Source organism: Triturus cristatus, chromosome 7 (genome assembly GCF_964204655.1).
Source record: "Triturus cristatus chromosome 7, aTriCri1.1, whole genome shotgun sequence".
Taxonomy (NCBI): domain Eukaryota; kingdom Metazoa; phylum Chordata; class Amphibia; order Caudata; family Salamandridae; genus Triturus; species Triturus cristatus.
This window is the reverse complement of record NC_140590.1, coordinates 1,856,094,299-1,856,112,400: the sequence shown is the minus strand read 5'-3', so window position 1 is coordinate 1,856,112,400 and position 18,102 is coordinate 1,856,094,299. Positions and strand designations below refer to the sequence as shown.

The 18,102-nt window shown below is 46.0% G+C and overlaps 1 protein-coding gene across 1 annotated transcript in view; it reads left to right on the top strand.

Annotated features, from left to right (window-relative positions):
- LOC146813466 (uncharacterized) overlaps positions 1-18,102 on the top strand; it is a 58,103-nt gene that overhangs the window by 14,194 nt on the left and 25,807 nt on the right. Inside the window, exons 2-5 of the mRNA XM_085620234.1 lie at positions 4,902-5,022; positions 7,118-7,204; positions 10,596-10,703; positions 13,379-13,477. Of these exons, the coding sequence (XP_085476360.1) occupies positions 4,902-5,022; positions 7,118-7,204; positions 10,596-10,703; positions 13,379-13,477 (415 nt within the window). The remainder of the gene's footprint in view (positions 1-4,901; positions 5,023-7,117; positions 7,205-10,595; positions 10,704-13,378; positions 13,478-18,102) is intronic.

Here is an 18,102-nt window from a genome sequence, read left to right as displayed (position 1 = left end):
TGGCCCAATAGTGTAAATATGTGTTATAGGACTGGACACAGTAAATTGAATCACACACTATGAGTGTGGAGAATTCACGATTCTTATTTTGTAGTGCCAGTATCAGAGCTTTTAGTACCACCATCTGTGCCATACAGTCCCCTAGAGACTGAGCGTGTGTTTTCCCAGGAAGGAACTTTCCATCCTGCATGCGCCCTTTTTCAATTGCGCATGCCGCGAAATATTGTTGTCCTGTTTCTATGGTCGGCTGGGCACATCAATTGATATAAATGATACATTCATATTGATCTAGAGGCATTATTTCATTTGGCAGAGGATATTCTTGTTCGTACTGCAGGAATGCTTGTGTTTGTAATGTAGAATCAAATCTGTAATCTACATCTGTTGCAGTGAGAGAGTTTGCACATTGGAATGCTTGCCTTTGTAGCGGCCTCTAGGGTCGATACCGCAGTCACAACAATTATGTGTTTCCCCTGCGCTAGTGCTCTCTCACTAACTACAGAAGTCTGTACCACTGTGTGTATTTTTTCAGTTAGTGCAAAACACATTTCGGCGTTTGTGTACAAATGTGATTTGTATGCTATAGGGACGGTATCACCTTCATTGAACGTGATATATGTGTACCCAGTTAGGCCAGCGACTATGCAGATCAACAGGTTAGTTGTGTTAACACACGTGTAAATGTTTGGAAGCTCTCATGTCCGCTTGTACGGAACGTAGGTTATCAGTATGTTCCTGTGTCCAATGATGCACTGAAAAATCAGGTCTAATTAAGTTGTTGAAAGATTTCACTCTTTCTGCCTAATCCAAAATGCATGTCCTGCCAAAATTAAAAAATCCTAACATGGATTGTAGTCTTTTCAGAGTCGTTGGAGGTTGGAGCAGTGCATGTTTTTCTAAAAATTATCGTCGAGCTTATGCCTTCACTTGACAATTCATACCCTAAAAAGTAGGACACTGAGGTGGCCAATTTTCGATTTCTTGAAATTAAATTTGTATCACAGGTGGGCAAGCCTAAGAATTATGTGGTTCACTCTAGAGAAGTGTTCCATTAATTCATTATCCTTCAGATAGATGTCATCTACATAGGACAATGCCCCCTCATGAAAATTTTGGAGTAACTCTGTGACCCTGGCTGAAAACAACCCGGGGCAATTCTTATACCGCTGAGGTAATCTAAAAAATTGGCGTTGAGAGCCTAGCGCCAATAATGCTTTAAATATCTGCTCCCAGGCGCTATATTATGTCAGAAAAATCCATTCAAGATGTCTAGTGTTGCTTTTTATTTTTTCCACACAATGTTATTCATTAGTGCAGCACTATGTGCATTTTGTACTGCGTATGTGTGTGTGGATGTATTTAAATGTCTGTAATCTAAGACAAGACGATATGAAGTATTAGGTTTCTTTATGGGAAACAAGGGAATATTCATAGGTGTGGTACAATTCTCATTCACACCCCGATACGCCAGTTGATCTAAGTGCTCCCTTACTTGTTTCTTTTCTTCGTGCTTTATTGGGTATTTTCTCTGTGGTTGAAGAATTGATTTTAATGGGATCTCATGATGACGTGGCTGCACATATGAATTTTTAACTGATTCTGGTACAAGGTCTGAGAAAGCAGGTAAAATAACTTTCTCTCCCATTGGGCAATCCATTACGATCTCAGGTGGCCAATTCTTTTCGGCCCAAAAAATGTCATAGGTTTAGGTCATGTTCTCCCAAAAGAGACTATTTACTTGCCTGGTTATGTCCCCCTCCATTTGGAGCTTTACTTTGTATAAATGATGTAAGATACGTACCCTTGTACCAGGTTTTTCCACCGTGTATGACTACCCCTAGTTAATCCATCAGGTTCTGGTGAGCTATTGTGACTTCTGCCGCGCTGTACAGCATTGTCACTGTCCAATCCCTGTTCAGAAGCAGAGTCCTCAGTAGCCGGGCATTTCTAATATTAATCCCTGGTACCTTCTTCTTAAATTGAGGTATTGAAGTCTTTTGTTTGTCTTCCTGTTTAATAATGTAGTGTGAAGTGTGATGTATCCCCCTCTTTGGCTTGACTCGCTCTTCTGATCTGTACTCTGATCGTCCGTCTCTCTCCGAACGCTTTTCGGATGTATCCTGAAAGGAACGAGATGAACGTGTATCAGTATCCTGAAACCTGACAGATTTTCTAATATTGTCACGGTTTCTCAGATTGTATTTTCTTTCTGTGTGTTCCTGTTGAGGAGACCCACCGTGACTGTATTTTCTTTTGTTTATTATCCCAGTTCTTCCTTAAAGAATCAGGTGCTTGTTTAGAGTTATCCTTTAAAGAACTGCGCTTAACTATAGGTTTCCCAGGTCTGGCTCACAGATTATCTCTACCAAGCAAAGCATATGTATCTTCGATAATCTTAGGCAATTCTCGCTCCTGCTGTGCCAGAGTGAATTCCCTTAGGCGTTTAGCAACCGCTGCTGCCTCCTCTTTTATGTTACTCAACATAATGGTTGCTACATGGGCAAAATTGAAAATCAGTTTCATCTCCAGATCTAAGACTCTGTACTCATTCTGAATCTGTTTCAGTACATATGGTATGACTGCTTTTGAAGGGGTACCATGTTTTCTGGTATATACGGCAGTGAAGATTGTACCCCAAGTGACACAATCTTCTATCGGGGGAGCCATTCCCATTGGAAAGCAAATTGTCAGTATTCTGTGTTATTTCTTGCAGAAACATATGGGGAAAAACTGCTTCAAGCTGTGCTGTTTTCTGTGCTATCCAGAACAAGATATGCTCCCAGCTGGTGGGAACCTTTCTCATAATTGCATTCAGTGGTTGTGGGCTAATACCTGTTGTGGCCATGTGTGGTTGTGTAGCCTGAGCAGCCCTTGCAGGTTGGACCATAAATGTTCTCATTACGTATTGTGTAAGATTTCTGTAAATTGTTACTAAATCTCTGTAGAGTGTACGCATTTGTGCTGCTGATAAAGCAACAGTGGCTGGATGCAGTGTATATGAAGCTAAGTCCGGCCAAGTCGCTCCTTCTGTGCTGACCGGAACAAGTCTTACGTGTTCTGTGGTATGGGGTAGGACGCCTTTAAACCAATTAATGTGCTCTTGGTAAGTTAACGGTACTTCTAAGGCCACGTATGGGAAATACTCATCAGGTGGTTCAACTTCAGTGTAGTCATGAAAAAACTGTGTGTGTGCGTCTGCAGGCGGGAACTTAATCCAAAAATAGAATACCTCCGTTCTTAATGCTTTGTGCGCCTCTACCACGAAGGTAACATCACCACCCGTTGACGGGAGGCCATGTTGTAATAATTTCATGGTAACTGCTTGTCTGCAATTTTCTGAAATATTTAGTCAAACTATCTGTTCTTCAATGTCCACAGCTTGTTCAGTCATTGTCACAGCAGTAGTATTTACTTAAAATCATATAGAGATATGGAATGCATGCTGTGGGAACCTCTAATACTCCATGCTTTGTTTAACCTACAGCCAATACATAGGGTATACCTACTCTGCTGAGGCGGATTTGTTTCACTTCTCACTACGGACGTCTCTGGTTAAATTTTGATTAGGGGTCTCTGAGAAAGCGCGATTGAACTGCTCAGATTTGACTTTTAACTAAGAGCGTAACCAATGTTAGCGGTGCCAAGTCATGTAGTTCCTACCAATCCGTAGGACCTGCGCATTGTTTGGACAACATAAACTAAGGACTTAGTGTTAAGACTGATTCCGCAAACCCCCACAGGATATGTTGGCCTGTAGATCAGTTAGCTCCCAGTGCCATGGTAAGCCCCTTTAACCTACCAGGGAGCGAATTGTTTTCTGGCAACCACTGAACATGACAACCCTGACTCCTCCGGGATCGTGGAAACAGTACAGAACTTTTTGGTAAGTCGCTTGCGCTCAGTTATTCTCGGAGAAATATACAGAGAATACACTGGGACGTTTTCAATAATATTTATTGAATCAACGTTATTCTTGGATAATATACGTGTCCTGCAATGGTTAGTAGTCAGAGGCAGATAAGCGTGATTACAAACGCCAAAAGCGTAAATAGCAGATAGAGTTCTGCCATGGTGCTAAAACAATGTATATATGCAGGCATATAAAACAAGGCAGTAATCCGGCATACTCCTACTATGTGAACCCTACTCTAGGTGTATCTAGAGTGTGTGTAGGTGTAGAGCCAAGAATCACCCCAGGGACGATCCAACCCCATCACCTGATGGGATAGAGTGAAAGTGAAGGTCACAAATTGGATACCCCTCACGAGATGTCAGACCGCTGCATGGGGATTTTTTAGCATGCAAGGAACCTCGATGTCAGCGGAAGGGCCTCTTCTACTAATCTATCAGGATGCTGATCTTTTATAATTGAAATCAGCCTTGCGATGTGCGCATAGATTAGTGATATTATGGATATGTAGATAGCCCTATTGCCCTGTGGATTAAGATACTTGATGACATTTGTACGTAGGGCGAAACGAGACCTTGTACATGATGTTCGGGGCGTAGTGATAATGTTGTGCGAAGCTCAATGTAAAAACAAGTCTAGTTTCAGAGAAACGAATCCAGTATTGTTGTGCATGCAAATATGTGCAGAAGGTCCCAGCTGGAAATGGTATTTGTGAGGACAGCGTAAGAAATAAGCTGCTTTACTACATGGGCCCAACTTGGGAATATAAAAGAACTGAAATTAACCTGCAGTTGACACACCGAGCATTTGATGTTGCATCACAGTGTGAATATTTTGCCACTTTTTGGGGCTGTTCATGTGACAAGAGCAGATAAGTTGGGAGATGTTGGAATTGAGAGGAGAAAAGTTCATATTTAAATGAATGGTTATGGTTTTTTACTTTATTTTCTTGGCGGGAGCTAAGTAAGTGAAGTCCCTTTTTCGCTTCCAGGTTTCCTTCCATGATGTTTCCGCCTACTTCTCTGAAGAGGAGTGGAAGCATCTAAAGCAATGGCAGAGGACACTTTACAGGAACGTGATGAAGGAAATCCACCAGGCCTTGATCTCACTAGGTAAAATTACACATTCTCTGAATGTTTTCTTTTTACTTCAGGATTCTCAGAATACATCTGATTTGTCTATCTTTGATTGACCTTAAAATATTGAAAGTGTTTCTAATATTCATTCTTCCAGATCTGTTGACATTGGCGAGTAACCTGGACAGCCCACCATAATACATAAAGCCTTTGGCCTCACTCCATGGAATGATCCCACAAACTGGGAATGAAAGGATGGGGGATCTAAGAGTGAAGTTAAATTACAGGATAATTGGGTTCTTGAATGCATTCATTAAGAACCCACCCATTTTTAGGTCTCGCCTATGGCGGCATATGTGATGCCTCTTCAAGACATGCTGTATCTACTCTGTGGGCTTACAGCCCGCCCATCGCTTTTAGTTTGTTGCTTTGCGTGTCCTTCGCACAGCGTACCCTGCCACAAACACAGCGGTGAACCCTGTCCACCAAACTGGCAGTCTGTCCCCTCTATCTGGAGTTGGTATGCATACCATGGTTCCCACAGCAGTGCCCCTGCTGCTCCTGCTGACGGAAACTCTACATTGGGCCCTCAGTGTTAGTAAGTCACACCATCTGCCCTATTAGGTGCTGATAGACCTTTTTCGGTTGAGGACTGTCAGGGAAACACCTGGAAAAAAAATACTCATTAGTGTCATTAGTATTTTGTTTTTCAAAAGCAAAGAGAAGCAATAAGTTTGTTGAGGGGCCACGTGAGATATGGTAGCCTTTCAGAAAACTTTCAGTGCCTTCTGAGGAGCCGCGGCGACTCTGAAAACTCAGAAATCTGCACAGAGCCAGCAGAGGTCTCTCCATATGGTGGGTAGCAGTCCGACCAGTGTGGCGGAGACAATGGCCTCCACCACCATGATGGACAGCGGTGCCACATGCAAAGCTCTGAAAACGACCCTAGGAGTGGCAGTTCGGGCTGGACGGTTCCCATTGGACGCAGGGTCAAGACTGATTTGCATGTGGCTGGGTTCAAACTGGAATGCCATGGGGAGCAAAAAATGTATGGATTTAGGCCCAGATATCTGTACTGGGGAAAACGTATAACATTGTTCTGCATTCTGTCCATCAATTGTTGTTTGTGCATTTGTCCCCCCGAGTGAGATGGGTATGCCCAGACGTGGGTCCCGTGTTCTCCATGCCTCTGGAGTCAAGCTATCCTAGCTGATGAGAGGTGAAACCCTAAAACCAGTCCTAGGATGCTTGTTTCCAGTCCAGGGAGGACCTGGCTTGGCAGTTCGGGCTGGACTGTTCCCATGGGGCACAGGGTCAAGACTGATTTGCATGTGGCAGGGTTCAAACTGGAATGGCATGGTGAGCAAAAAAACGATGGATTTAGGCCCAGATCTCTGTACTGGGGTGAATGTATGACATTGTTCTGCATTTTGTCCATCAACTGTTGTTTTTGCCTAGGAGTGGAAATGGCATTTGGGCCTCCATAGTGTTAGTTCTATCCTTGGCTGGTACGACCCTTAGTCTTATCCGGTTATATCTTTCATAAGTCATCTGAATAATATGTTATATACTGATTTGTACATTTCTTTCCTCAGGTTGACATATGTATGCTGCTTCATCTCTGTACTTCACCTGCAGTATTCCTTTGGTCTCTCTGTTTGAAGTTGCCACTTCACTGCATTCCTTGTTTCATTTTCGATCTTGCGTTTGATAGGTTTTCTATTGGGGGGGGGGGGTCACTGCCATCTCTCGTCTGGACTGATTTGATTGACAGCACTTTTGTGAGTGTTTCATACCCCAGGACAGTCTTTGCACCACTGTATATTTTTGCTTAACACTCTGTGTGCCCCGTGCGTTCTACACAATGACATGGCAAGTTTATTTAACCCAGTGGGTTGTTGCACAGTTCCAGTCTGTCATTTAACACGTTATACATAATTTCTTAACGTTAAGTTAGTTGTTTCCCTTCTTTTTGATTTAGTTTTTAGCGCCAAGAACCCGTTGCTAGCTGCTACGCATCATAATTAAATCTTCATCAACATGTGCCACAGGGTCATTATGATTCTTATTCGTTACATTGGGACCATTTGAAAAACTGTAAGTAAATGTTTTCTTTTCTTTTTATTAACAGGTCCTCTTATTGAAAACACAGTAATTTCACTGAGTAATAAAGAAAAGGTGTGTTACCAAGATGACGAGGAGTTCAATAGTACACATGGTATGTATAGCTTCATCCAAAATTGGTCTTACTTTGTTTTGACCTCAGTCTGAGTTCTGAAGCGATGAGACTTAGGGCTTGATTTTGATCTTGGCGGATGTGTTACTCCCTTGTATGTGGGTTAGACCTGCACACCTAATTAGTACATTTTAAAGCTCAAAATCGTATTTGTGGATCGGGGTAAATTGTGATCTGTTTTTGTGTGCTGATGCGTTTTGGGGTATAGCCCTAACCCCTGTGTAGGACTTGCATATGCGAGGACCCGGAAACATCCTAACCTGCGCATATATTACACAATCCAAGATGGCAAGAAAACCTCATCACATATATGCGCTATATAGATGACATCTTAGCCATCTGGAGAGGAACACTTGACGTACTGGAAGGAAGTATCAACAAACTAAATCAATGCAACCCACAGATTCAATTTACGTTCACCATTCACCCGGAGACAATTCACTTCCTGGACATTGCAATTCATAAAACAATGATGGGATTAGAGACTTGTGTATACAGAAAACCTATGGATGTAAATATCGCTTTACACTACACGAGCACCCATCCAACCTCTCTTAAAAAACACTTGCCTGTGTCACAACTGATCAGAATAAAAAGAATTACATCTCAAGAGGAACGGAGTGAACTTCTTATAGACATACAACTCAACAGATACAAAGACAAGGGGTATCCCCCGCAGGTTCTGAATTCTGCTAAAGATACAGTCGCACAGAAGAGACGGGAAGACTTATTACAAAAATCTGTCAAGTCGACAAGCAAATAGGAAGTGTTTGTCATAAAACACTCCACAAAGATTTAAAAAATCATAACTAAACGTTGGGAAATTATAGAGCAAGAGGTAGACTTTACAATGTTGTTTATGGACAAACCCATGTTTGCTCACAATCGCTCTAAGAACCTGAGGAAACTATTAAAACCCAGACCTATCTCTTCCACACAAACGCATAGAGACATGAGGAAATGTTGGAACTGCGGACAATGTGGCAACATAATTCCAGGAAACACTTTCTCGCATCCTCATACAGGGCAAAAAATCCAGTTGAGACACACGTCAGATTGCAACACAGAGGGCGTTATCTATGCCATCCAATGTCTGTGCGGACTGATATACGTGGGCAGAACATCACGTAAAATCAAAACACGTATTATAGAACACAAAAGTATGATCCGCAATAAAAACTGCAACTCCTGTCTAGCCGCAAATTGGGTCAACACACCACACACCATCCACCAGATCAGGTTCACAATATTAGAAAAAATGTATCCCCTTCCAGGGATAGATTATAATGTTTCTCTAGCACGTAGAGAAACATTTTGGATTAAATACTTAGGTACCATCATTCCTGGAGGTCTCAATGACCATTATGAATTGTTATGTTTCCTGTAAATGTATATATCTATTGTCATGATGATGGACTGTGTTCTATGTAATACGCTTTGCATTTTGTACAGGATTTGCACACAGACATAATGTATTAGCCCCCTCACTTTTAGTCATTTTTTGACGCTGTTACTTTTTGTTTCGTGTTCTTTCCTTTTTGTTAGTTGCATTTTAAAGCATTACGCTTTTAATGTGTACATCAGTTTATAATTGGACATTACACAACTCCTGTTGACCTTAGAGCACCGTCACCGACACCAGTTAGCAAATTGCAGTATTCGCAACTCTCTCGAGCATTCTTTTATAAACGTTTTAATTTCATAGGTAGAGCGCTTCACGCTGGGTGGCTCTGAGCGGCACACGAGTAGCAATGGATGTACGTAGAGGCATGAATAAAGTTGCTTTTTGAATCGCATGGTTTAAGCCGGAAACGTCCCCATGCAGGCACGCACGTTAGCAGCTGCGAGGATTCGTTTGATTGACCGCCAGTTGGTGCAAGCAAAAGGGTGAGCTTCTAGTCGTCTTTGACTAGGTTTTTATGTCGTAGATATATCCTTGGCATCTCGGTTACACAAAGTTTGACATCTATTTGATGTCTGATTTTTCCGTTCAGATACGGAGATTGAAATTCGGCATCCCCGTAAGATTGTTTGAACTGTAGAACAAGGGGCATTTCTATTGATTTATGTCTTATGGCGTTTTATGGCTACTTATGTTTCCGTTTTTTTACGTGCAGAGTGGAAATCGCGTATTTTCTACAAAGACGCGGTAAGATACGAGCATGTTAAAGTATTGCACCTTCCAGTCTTTTTAAATTTGTGTGCATATGAGGTAGGGCACCTCGTTTTTTTCCGGCACGATTCACATTCAAGTTAATAGTGGCACCCATAGATTTGCATATTTGTCACGTTTTACATCTTTTCACCTTTCGTCGCAGTTTTGGTTTCACTTCCCGGTTACGTACATGAACATGTTTTCCCATGAGTTAATGCCTGAAGTGTGCAAATCCTACTTATAATATGTATTCCTTCAGGAAGCATACAGAGAATTGACAATGCATTAATTTTTGTTTTCATAGTTCCAAACGGAGGCAGCTTTATGCCGCATATCTAATCATCATATCATCGTTACTGTATTATATGTACCCCTGAAGAAGGGTTTTACAAACCCGAAATGCATTGGGTCACATTTGAATTTTTGCGTTAGCAATACATAGCACAGAGTAATTGTACTTATTGTTTGTTATCCTTATTGACTTATGTTTCCAACATAAATTGCACTAACAAGACGAAATAAGGAATATATGATTTCAAAACAAGTTGGTGTAAATATTTTATTGTATCTACGAGAAATGTATGAAACAAGATAAAAACGCCTGAAACTTTAGGGATGTGTTACTCTGTCACAATGGTAACGGATAACCCATCCGCCGAAATATAAATCCCATACGATATAATTGTATTAATATTTTGACAGACGGGATACCCGTCACTGTTGTGACGGAGTAACCCGTCCACCGAGATCTAAATCAAGCCCTTAGTGTTCACCAGGATGAGGACCTAGAGCAGGGCCATCGCCATCAGAGAGCTTCTCTCTAATTATCGGGAACATAAAAACCTGTGGGGAAAGTTTAGGCCTGATTAGAGGTCGCCGGACGGGTTTGTGACGGATATCCAGTCTGCCGTATTACAAATTCTATTGGATATCATGCACTTGTAATACAGCGTATGGAATATCCGTCATGTTTGTGAAGGCGTAACCCACCCGTGCAGCTCTAAATCAGGCCCTTTGTCTGTTGTTTGTTGAGCGCAGAAAGTAAAGGTCAACTATATTGGCTTGCAGTTCCTCCATATCTACATGATATCCTATTACTTGAGATTACAATGCTTGGGTCATCTTTTGGGTACACTATTCTTGAAATACATTTCAGTTTTTATAATAATCTATACCTTTGTTCCTCAAACACAATACAATAATTTAATTTTTCTGCAGGATTTTCACTCCCCACAGCTGACACATGGGTGAAGAAAGATACAATATTAATTTCCGATAATCAACTGGGTACGGAATTTGGAAACTGCAGCAAAGACCACATTCTAAGTGAGTACCTCATTTTCTGAACTGTAGCAAAGCTGGTTTTCGTGGTGAGATGAATTATGGTGGCCCCCGGCTTGGTTTATTGCCTCTGTTACTTAGTAAGTGTACCAGTTCCAGCGTGTTTTCCCAGCTGCTCAGGAGTTGTGCCCTTTCTTCGAAGTCGCGTCTGTTGGCTTAGTGAACTAATGTGTCCACTGTAGGGGCCTGTGTTTGACATCATGTTCACAAATTCAAATCCCAGTGGGCCCACTCAGCTCTTCGTCCTTCCGAGGTCAATAAAGTGAGTACCATTAAGTTGGGTAACAATAAACATCTGTCATTCAGTGCCAAAATACCCATGGATGAACATGCACATTACAAAAACACATTATGTTATCTATCATCAGCTCAGATAGTTTACACATGCGCTCTGGTATACTGGTATTTAATCTGGATTGATGACCTATTGGGTGACGCAAGCTGGGTAATGCAGCCTCCTTCATTTTACATCCCCATTGGAGGTGTTCCATTCTACCCTTTAGAGAGACTTTCCAGCTGGCCCATTTCCCCCATAATGTTCTGAACCGCTTTGAACCCACAGATGGTGCTGTTGTGAAACTATAGGTTTAACTGCAGTAAATGTTGTCCCCCCCTTAAGATATGGGGAGACTAATGATTCATTGTACCATAAATGCTTGCAGGGGTGCGTGTCGGTTTACTTCCTCCCGTGCGAAGCTTTAGGGAGAATGATGGTTGGTGGTAGTTATATGCATGCAGGGGCGCGTGTCTGTTATGACTCCTAGCTTGTTGAAATCAGGTCAGTCCCCTGTCATGGGGTTCCTCCACCTGCCTCTGGCTGTGTGGTGCTGTTACATGTGACTAGTATATGGATACAGTTCGCTGTATAACTAGTTCTCTTCAAAGGTTACCCCGCATGTACCATAAGCGAGCCAGTCCTTGTAAGGCTGTTTGGGCAGCTCGGCCCGGGGGTCGGCACCTTCAGTACCCTAGAGTGGATTCATGCATGCCTGGTTTCTGGTCTGTGATCCACACACATTCCTGAGATCCTTTCAGGAACAAAACCTGGACTGAACTGGTTTGACTGTCCTAAGAGAGTGGACTTTCCCCATCAACAGATAACACGCACTGGATGTCTGGTACGTGGCCTCCTAATGTATGTCTAACTGATCATCTGCTACTCTCCCCTTCCTGTAGCCTCGGAAGTGGCCCACAATGATGTTCCTTGCACTGGATGAGTGGAAAGTTTGAATATGAAGACTGCACACCATCTGATTGGGCCCTGGCTTCCCAAGAGTGCCTACATTTCCGCTTCTCTGAAGGCAGAAATGTACACAGACATTGACTTCCGAGGGAACCTGTGCACTCAGAGAATGACCTGCCAGGCACAGGACACCATGACTGGGTGCTCGTCAAGGCATGACAGGGATTAGGATCAGAAGGGGGGTGCTGCCAGTGATTGAACACAGGGTGCTAGACTGCGCGGTGTGCACAGGAGCCGCTGTGACCAAGAGAAGGCACATCCAAGGCCCTGCTCACTGAGCCCTCCATGGAGGGCTGGCTGCAAGAGAAGAGACTGCCCCAGAGCCACAAGTATCTGGGCCCAGCTGACCTCTACTGAACTTGATGCCCATCTGCAGCCAGTGACTGTCCAGGAAGTGCCAGAGACTATTTAGGACTGCACATGCCAGCAAGGCTGCATGACCACTATGGCCTGACCCACCTGTTCACTGGCTCTAAAGCCCAATGGTGTGCACCTGGGTCTGTAATCCAGTGTTAGACAGGGAGTGTGACCTTGAGGGGTTGCAAAAATCCCATGTGAGTTTAGAGGTACTGGTATCATCTTGAGGTGTTACAACAAACCCTTGTGACTTTAGAGTTACTGGTATCTCTCATTTGCAGACTTATTGCAACCCCTCTTTTATCTAAGATTACTGGGGGGTTCTTTGGTGTACATGGCCATGTGCACTAAATGTGGGGCTGTTGGAGCCGATATATATTCTTGAGGTTCATGAGTCATTGCAGGTTAAAGGTTTTGTTTTCACCTAATCTTAAGTGGGTGAGCTCATAGGATGTCCCACAGACAACAAAAACCCCAGTGATTGCTCTATTACTGACAAAAAGTATGCAAAAGCTTCTCAAACCTTTTAGTGCCTGCTGTGAGGTGCTGTTCTATCACTCAGCACCACTTGGCATTTTTTAGCTTAGACTAGAGCAAACCTGAATGTTTACTGGGCCCCATGAACTTTGTTCGCGAACCGTCCATACAGACACCAGAGTCCTGATTACAGGAGACCTGGTCCTGTTTCTTCCCTCTGGCTGAGACATCAGACCCTTCTGTCAGAACTTATTTGTTCATAACATGGCCCTTTCTCTTGACTTGTCTCTTGACTTTTACATGGTGATGGACTGGTCATGACCTGTAAGTTTATAACACAGCCCTTTGGTAGACTTGTACATGGTGATGAACTGGTCACAATATTTAAGTTTATAACGCAGGCCATCTGTAGACTTGCAGTTGTCTCCAGATCTCCCCTCTGATCCTGGCTATCGAAAATCAACACTTTGGTAGGAGCATAAATGGTAATGGCAGCTCATCTCACGTATAGCTAACACTGATGTGTACTATATAACCCTATATGTTCTGATATTACACCTGTATTTGTTTCTCTTTGCAACAGGCGATGATCTTATCTCATTTGGCATTAAGGAGGAGGAAGAGTTTGATTGTTCGGAACATCAGGGCCACCAAAGTCTAAACGGTGCTGACGAAGTCGATGGTGAGTTAAAAGTGCTTCGAATCAGAGTTACTTCTGAATAGAGCCCACTTCACACCTGGATTAGCAGAGGAATTATATATGGGCTTTCTGTCATTTTTGTCTTTCCTTCTGCTCTTAAAAGTGTTGTCTTTGTATTCTGTGATAAACCCATTTGTGCTTGAACAAGCATCTTCTTGTGTGCAAAACTGAGTCATGGGTCTGACACCGCTTCCTGGATGCTCAGAGTGGTCCAGATGAGCTCCAGCCACTGCACAAAAGTAACTTGGTGTTCTCTCTATAATATTTGAAGATGATAACATGACTCATATTATTTTACTTGGATGCCTTAACTCCGCGACTGGTAGCCGCTTTGATACCCCTGCTGTCGACCATTAACGATGGAGTTGATTGAACAGTTATGACGACTAGAAATATTAACAAGTCAGACGGGCCTTCTTAGCTCAAAGGTCACGAGCTGCCATTAAAGGCCCCTGACAAATTCAGAGCAGAGTAGTGAAGAGTGTGGATTACTTACAAGACCGGTTGGTTTTCTCCCCCGCCTCCCCTTTTTGTGCTTCAATGAGCTATTGGTGACGTCAAGCACAAATCGTGATTTTAAAGTAAAGGCAACATCTGTAGCTTGTAGGAAAACGGGGCTACGCTTACTGTGGTAAAAAGGTTCCCTGGAGGAGAATCCATGTAATAAACAGACAAATGAATAACGTGAATTACCCAAAGCCTCCGGTCACTAATGACAGCCATTGTTCAATATCTATCAATTGGGACCCAAGAGGTCGATAAATGTGGCTTTGGCTCAAGCCTTACGTTGAGCATATCTGCCTTTAGAGTTGAGATCTTTGTCCTGCGGCGACATTCTGACCTACCAGGGGTTGTCAACACCATGTGAAGACAGTGACGTTAACACCATATGGGGGCATTGGCCATAAATTATGGAGATCCTAATTTCAACACCATACGGTGGTACTAACTTCAGCACCACAATGAAGCGCCAACTTTAACACCACATGGGGGCGCTAGTGTCAGCACCATATGGATGTAGTAAAGTCAATGCCATGAGGAAGCACCAATATCAACACCACAAGGGGCGCTAGTATTAGTGACCTATGGATGTACTAATGTCAACGCCATGAGGAAGCACCAATATCAACACTACAAGGGGCGCTAGTATTAGTGACATATGGATGTACTAGTGTCAACGCCATGAGGAAGCACCAATATCAACACTACAAGGGGCGCTAGTGTCTGCGCCATTTGGATGTAGTAATGTCAACGCCATGAGGAAGCACTAACATCAACACCACAAGGGGCGCTAGTATTAGTGACATATGGATGTACTAGTGTCAACGCCATGAGGAAGCACCAATATCAACACCACAAGGGGCGCTAGTGTCTGCGCCATTTGGATGTAGTAGTGTCAACGCCATTGTTGGACCCGGCCTCGTAGAATGGCCCTCCGTGCCCCCGCACCACCGAAACCTAGTGCCTGCAGCCCAAGCCCGCGGCCCAGCCGACCTTTCCCACCAGGACACCTGCACCAACCCCGGACATCCCCGTCCATGGCCTCTCTCCTTTCGGCCACCCCGGGCCCGCGTGCCCACTCCCTGCAACAAGATGGCCGCCCGGCTCCAGCGCGACCCGGGCCTCGAGGCGCCACTCCGGCTGGAGGACATCACGCTTCCAGGGGATGAGAGAGGGAGGAGCAGTTTCTATCGCACCTCTGAACTCCCCTGGGACGATGGGTTTCGATCGGCCCTCCGGCCTCCCTGCGGGCTGGCTCCGTGCCTGCTGGGTGTCTGGGACTCCTCCCGACCCGGCCCTGAAAGGATCAAAAGACAATAGCAGGAAACCCCGACAAGCGGCCCCCAGGTGACAAGACCCCTGCCTGCGCAGACTCCGGACATCAAAGCGGGGTCGACCTATAACAAGGGGTGCTCTGAGACTGTCCGGCAGATTCGACGCTGGAACAACGAGAGCCTGCTGACGTGGTCGCGGCTCCTGGAACTGGAACCCACCTGAGCCCTGCTGAGTGACTCGCGGCTCCCTGAAGATCGTAAGACCTCCGAACTTGTACCTGAGCCCTGCTGAGTGACTCGCGGCTCCCCCAGACTCTCACGGTCCCGCCGGACCCCGACTCCGACCACGTATCTCCCAGCTCGAGGATTGTGAGCTGTGCGCCGGATACGTCCCTGCTTTGAACCGTTACCAGAGACAGTCCCGCTACCCCCTACCTTTCCGAGACTCTTGAGCCCGTGCTCATCTTGTACATATTTGCAGTGATACCTATTTGATAAAGCTTGTTTCTGAGAATACCCAGTGTGGTCTCTCTGTGTCGTGTGGTGCCAGAAGTACGATCCTAGCTGCGAGTTCCTCCCCCTGGGGAATCTCTCGCCAGTGCCCGGCTACAATACAATACGGGTGGGACCCAGGGAAGTCAGGACCCCTTTCCGGGCTCCTCTGAGGTCGCCGTCTAACATTGGTGGCAAGCGACGGGATTCGGGCCCATCACCTAGAGATCGTACAGTGAACAACGGACGCACGACCAACAAAGATGGCAGAAGGAAGCGCCATGAGCTCCGCAGAAACCAACGCCAACAGAGTGTTCCAGGTGGAGCATCTGGAAGAATACACACACAAAGAGCTAAAACAATTTTGCAAAGAACTTAAAATAGCTACCACTGGCCTCAACACTAAGGAAGACTTGCAGAAAGCACTGAAAACTTGGGTGGAGACCGGGGCATCCCGCCCGGAAGGCACGGGGGAGCGCCCCGACGAAGCCGAACCCCCTCCAAGTGAAAGCAGCGACAATCAGGTGCAAGGCATTGTACCAGACGGGGGCCTATCCCCGGGAGAACTCGCGGACAGAGAGAGAAGCCGCAGTCATGAACTCGAGTTAGCCAAACTCAAAATCGAGGGCGAATTGAAGTTAGCGGAGAAAAAGCTAGCGGTAGAGCAAATGCGCGTACAAGGCGAACTGGAAGAAAAGAAGCTCCAACGGGAGCACGAAGGAAGAAAGCTCCAACTAGAGCACGAACGCAGCTTAAAAGAACTCGAGCTCAAGGCCCGAAATGAGGACGGGAGGCCCTCGGGGAACCGAGAGACGGCCCCCCCAGCGGAACAGAAGGTCCACATCCCCAAGGATGTGGTCAAAGAATATTATAAAAACGATGACATTCAGCAATGGTTTCGGGCCTACGAGGTCGCCATGACCTCCCATCGGATTCCACAGAAGGACTGGGGGGGCGGGGTTGTGGGGGCGGTTTCTGAGCGAAGGAAGGGACACCCTGCTCGACCTACCCCTCTCCCTGCAGACCTCCTACAGCCACATGAAAGAGGCTCTCCTCACAAGATACGGCCTCACCCCAGAAATGTACCGCCAACGGTTCCGGGACTGCAGGAAGATCCCGGGCACCACCTGGGTGGAGTATGTAAACTTTTTTAGTCGGGCCTTCGATGGGTGGGTCAAGGGCAGCAAGGTCACCACCCTTGCCGAACTCCCTGACCTCATGTTATGGGAACATCTGGCTGCGAACTGCTTCGTAGAGCTACGTCAACATCTGCTGGATAGCAAGCTCACAGATCCCCGGAAGCTGGCTGTGGAGGCCGACCGCTGGACCAACACCCGGGTCTCCCAGGGGATGGTAGGAGAGTACCCCCGAACCAGTCAGGGACCACCCCGCCAGAGAGGGGGAGGGAACCAGGGAGGGCCGAGAGAGTCCCAGCCTAGCCCCCCGAAGACACCACCTCCACCTTTCCCGGCGCCCCCCCCACCAGTAACAGGGCCCCCTGGGAGACGAGGACACCGGGTGACCGTCACCTGTTTTCGTTGCCAGAAACCCGGGCACTACGCCAATGACCCAGAGTGACCCATGGCCACCCAAGTCACCCCTGCGAGACAGATAGCCAACGTAGCCCTAGGGGAGGAGGTTGAGGAAGCCGAGGAGTGGGAACCCGCCGCTATGGCCCTAGTATCCCTGGGAGATAGGGAAATGATCCCTGGTAGCCTCCTACCGTCCAACACACAGAAATATGGGCAGCTCGTCAAGATCAATGGCCACCAGGTAGAGGCCCTGCGGGACACCGGGGCTAGTATCACCGGTGTCCTCAGGCACCTAGTTCCCGAGGAGCAGATCCTCCCCAATGTCTTTTGCCCCGTAATCTCTGCAGACAATAGGGAAAGTATGTGTCAGGTAGCCCTGGTGCCATTTGAGTGGGGAGGGGTGATAGGTAAACTCAAGGTGGCCGTAAGAACATCCCAGCCAGTCGACTGCCTCTTAGGGAACGACCTGGAGAGTTCTCCCTGGAAGCACGTAGAGCGCAAGGCCCACCTAGGAATGATGGGACTCCCCGAGTGGGTGTGTGCCACCACCCGATCTATGACAGCCCGACTCACTCCCCGGAGAGAAGTCGAGAGCACCCCGGTCGAAGAAGCCCGTACCGTCCCCGCCGAGGGTCCTCCCGTTCCCCCATCGGAAGGGTCCGTCGCCAGCGACGAACCCGCACCATCCGACCCCGCCCCGGTCCCCGAGTTGGGGGATCTACCCGAGTTGGCCCATTGGCGCCACGAGGGCGGGCCCACCCGGGACGAATTTTGCCGGGAGCAAGCCACCTGTCCTTCCCTGATCGGG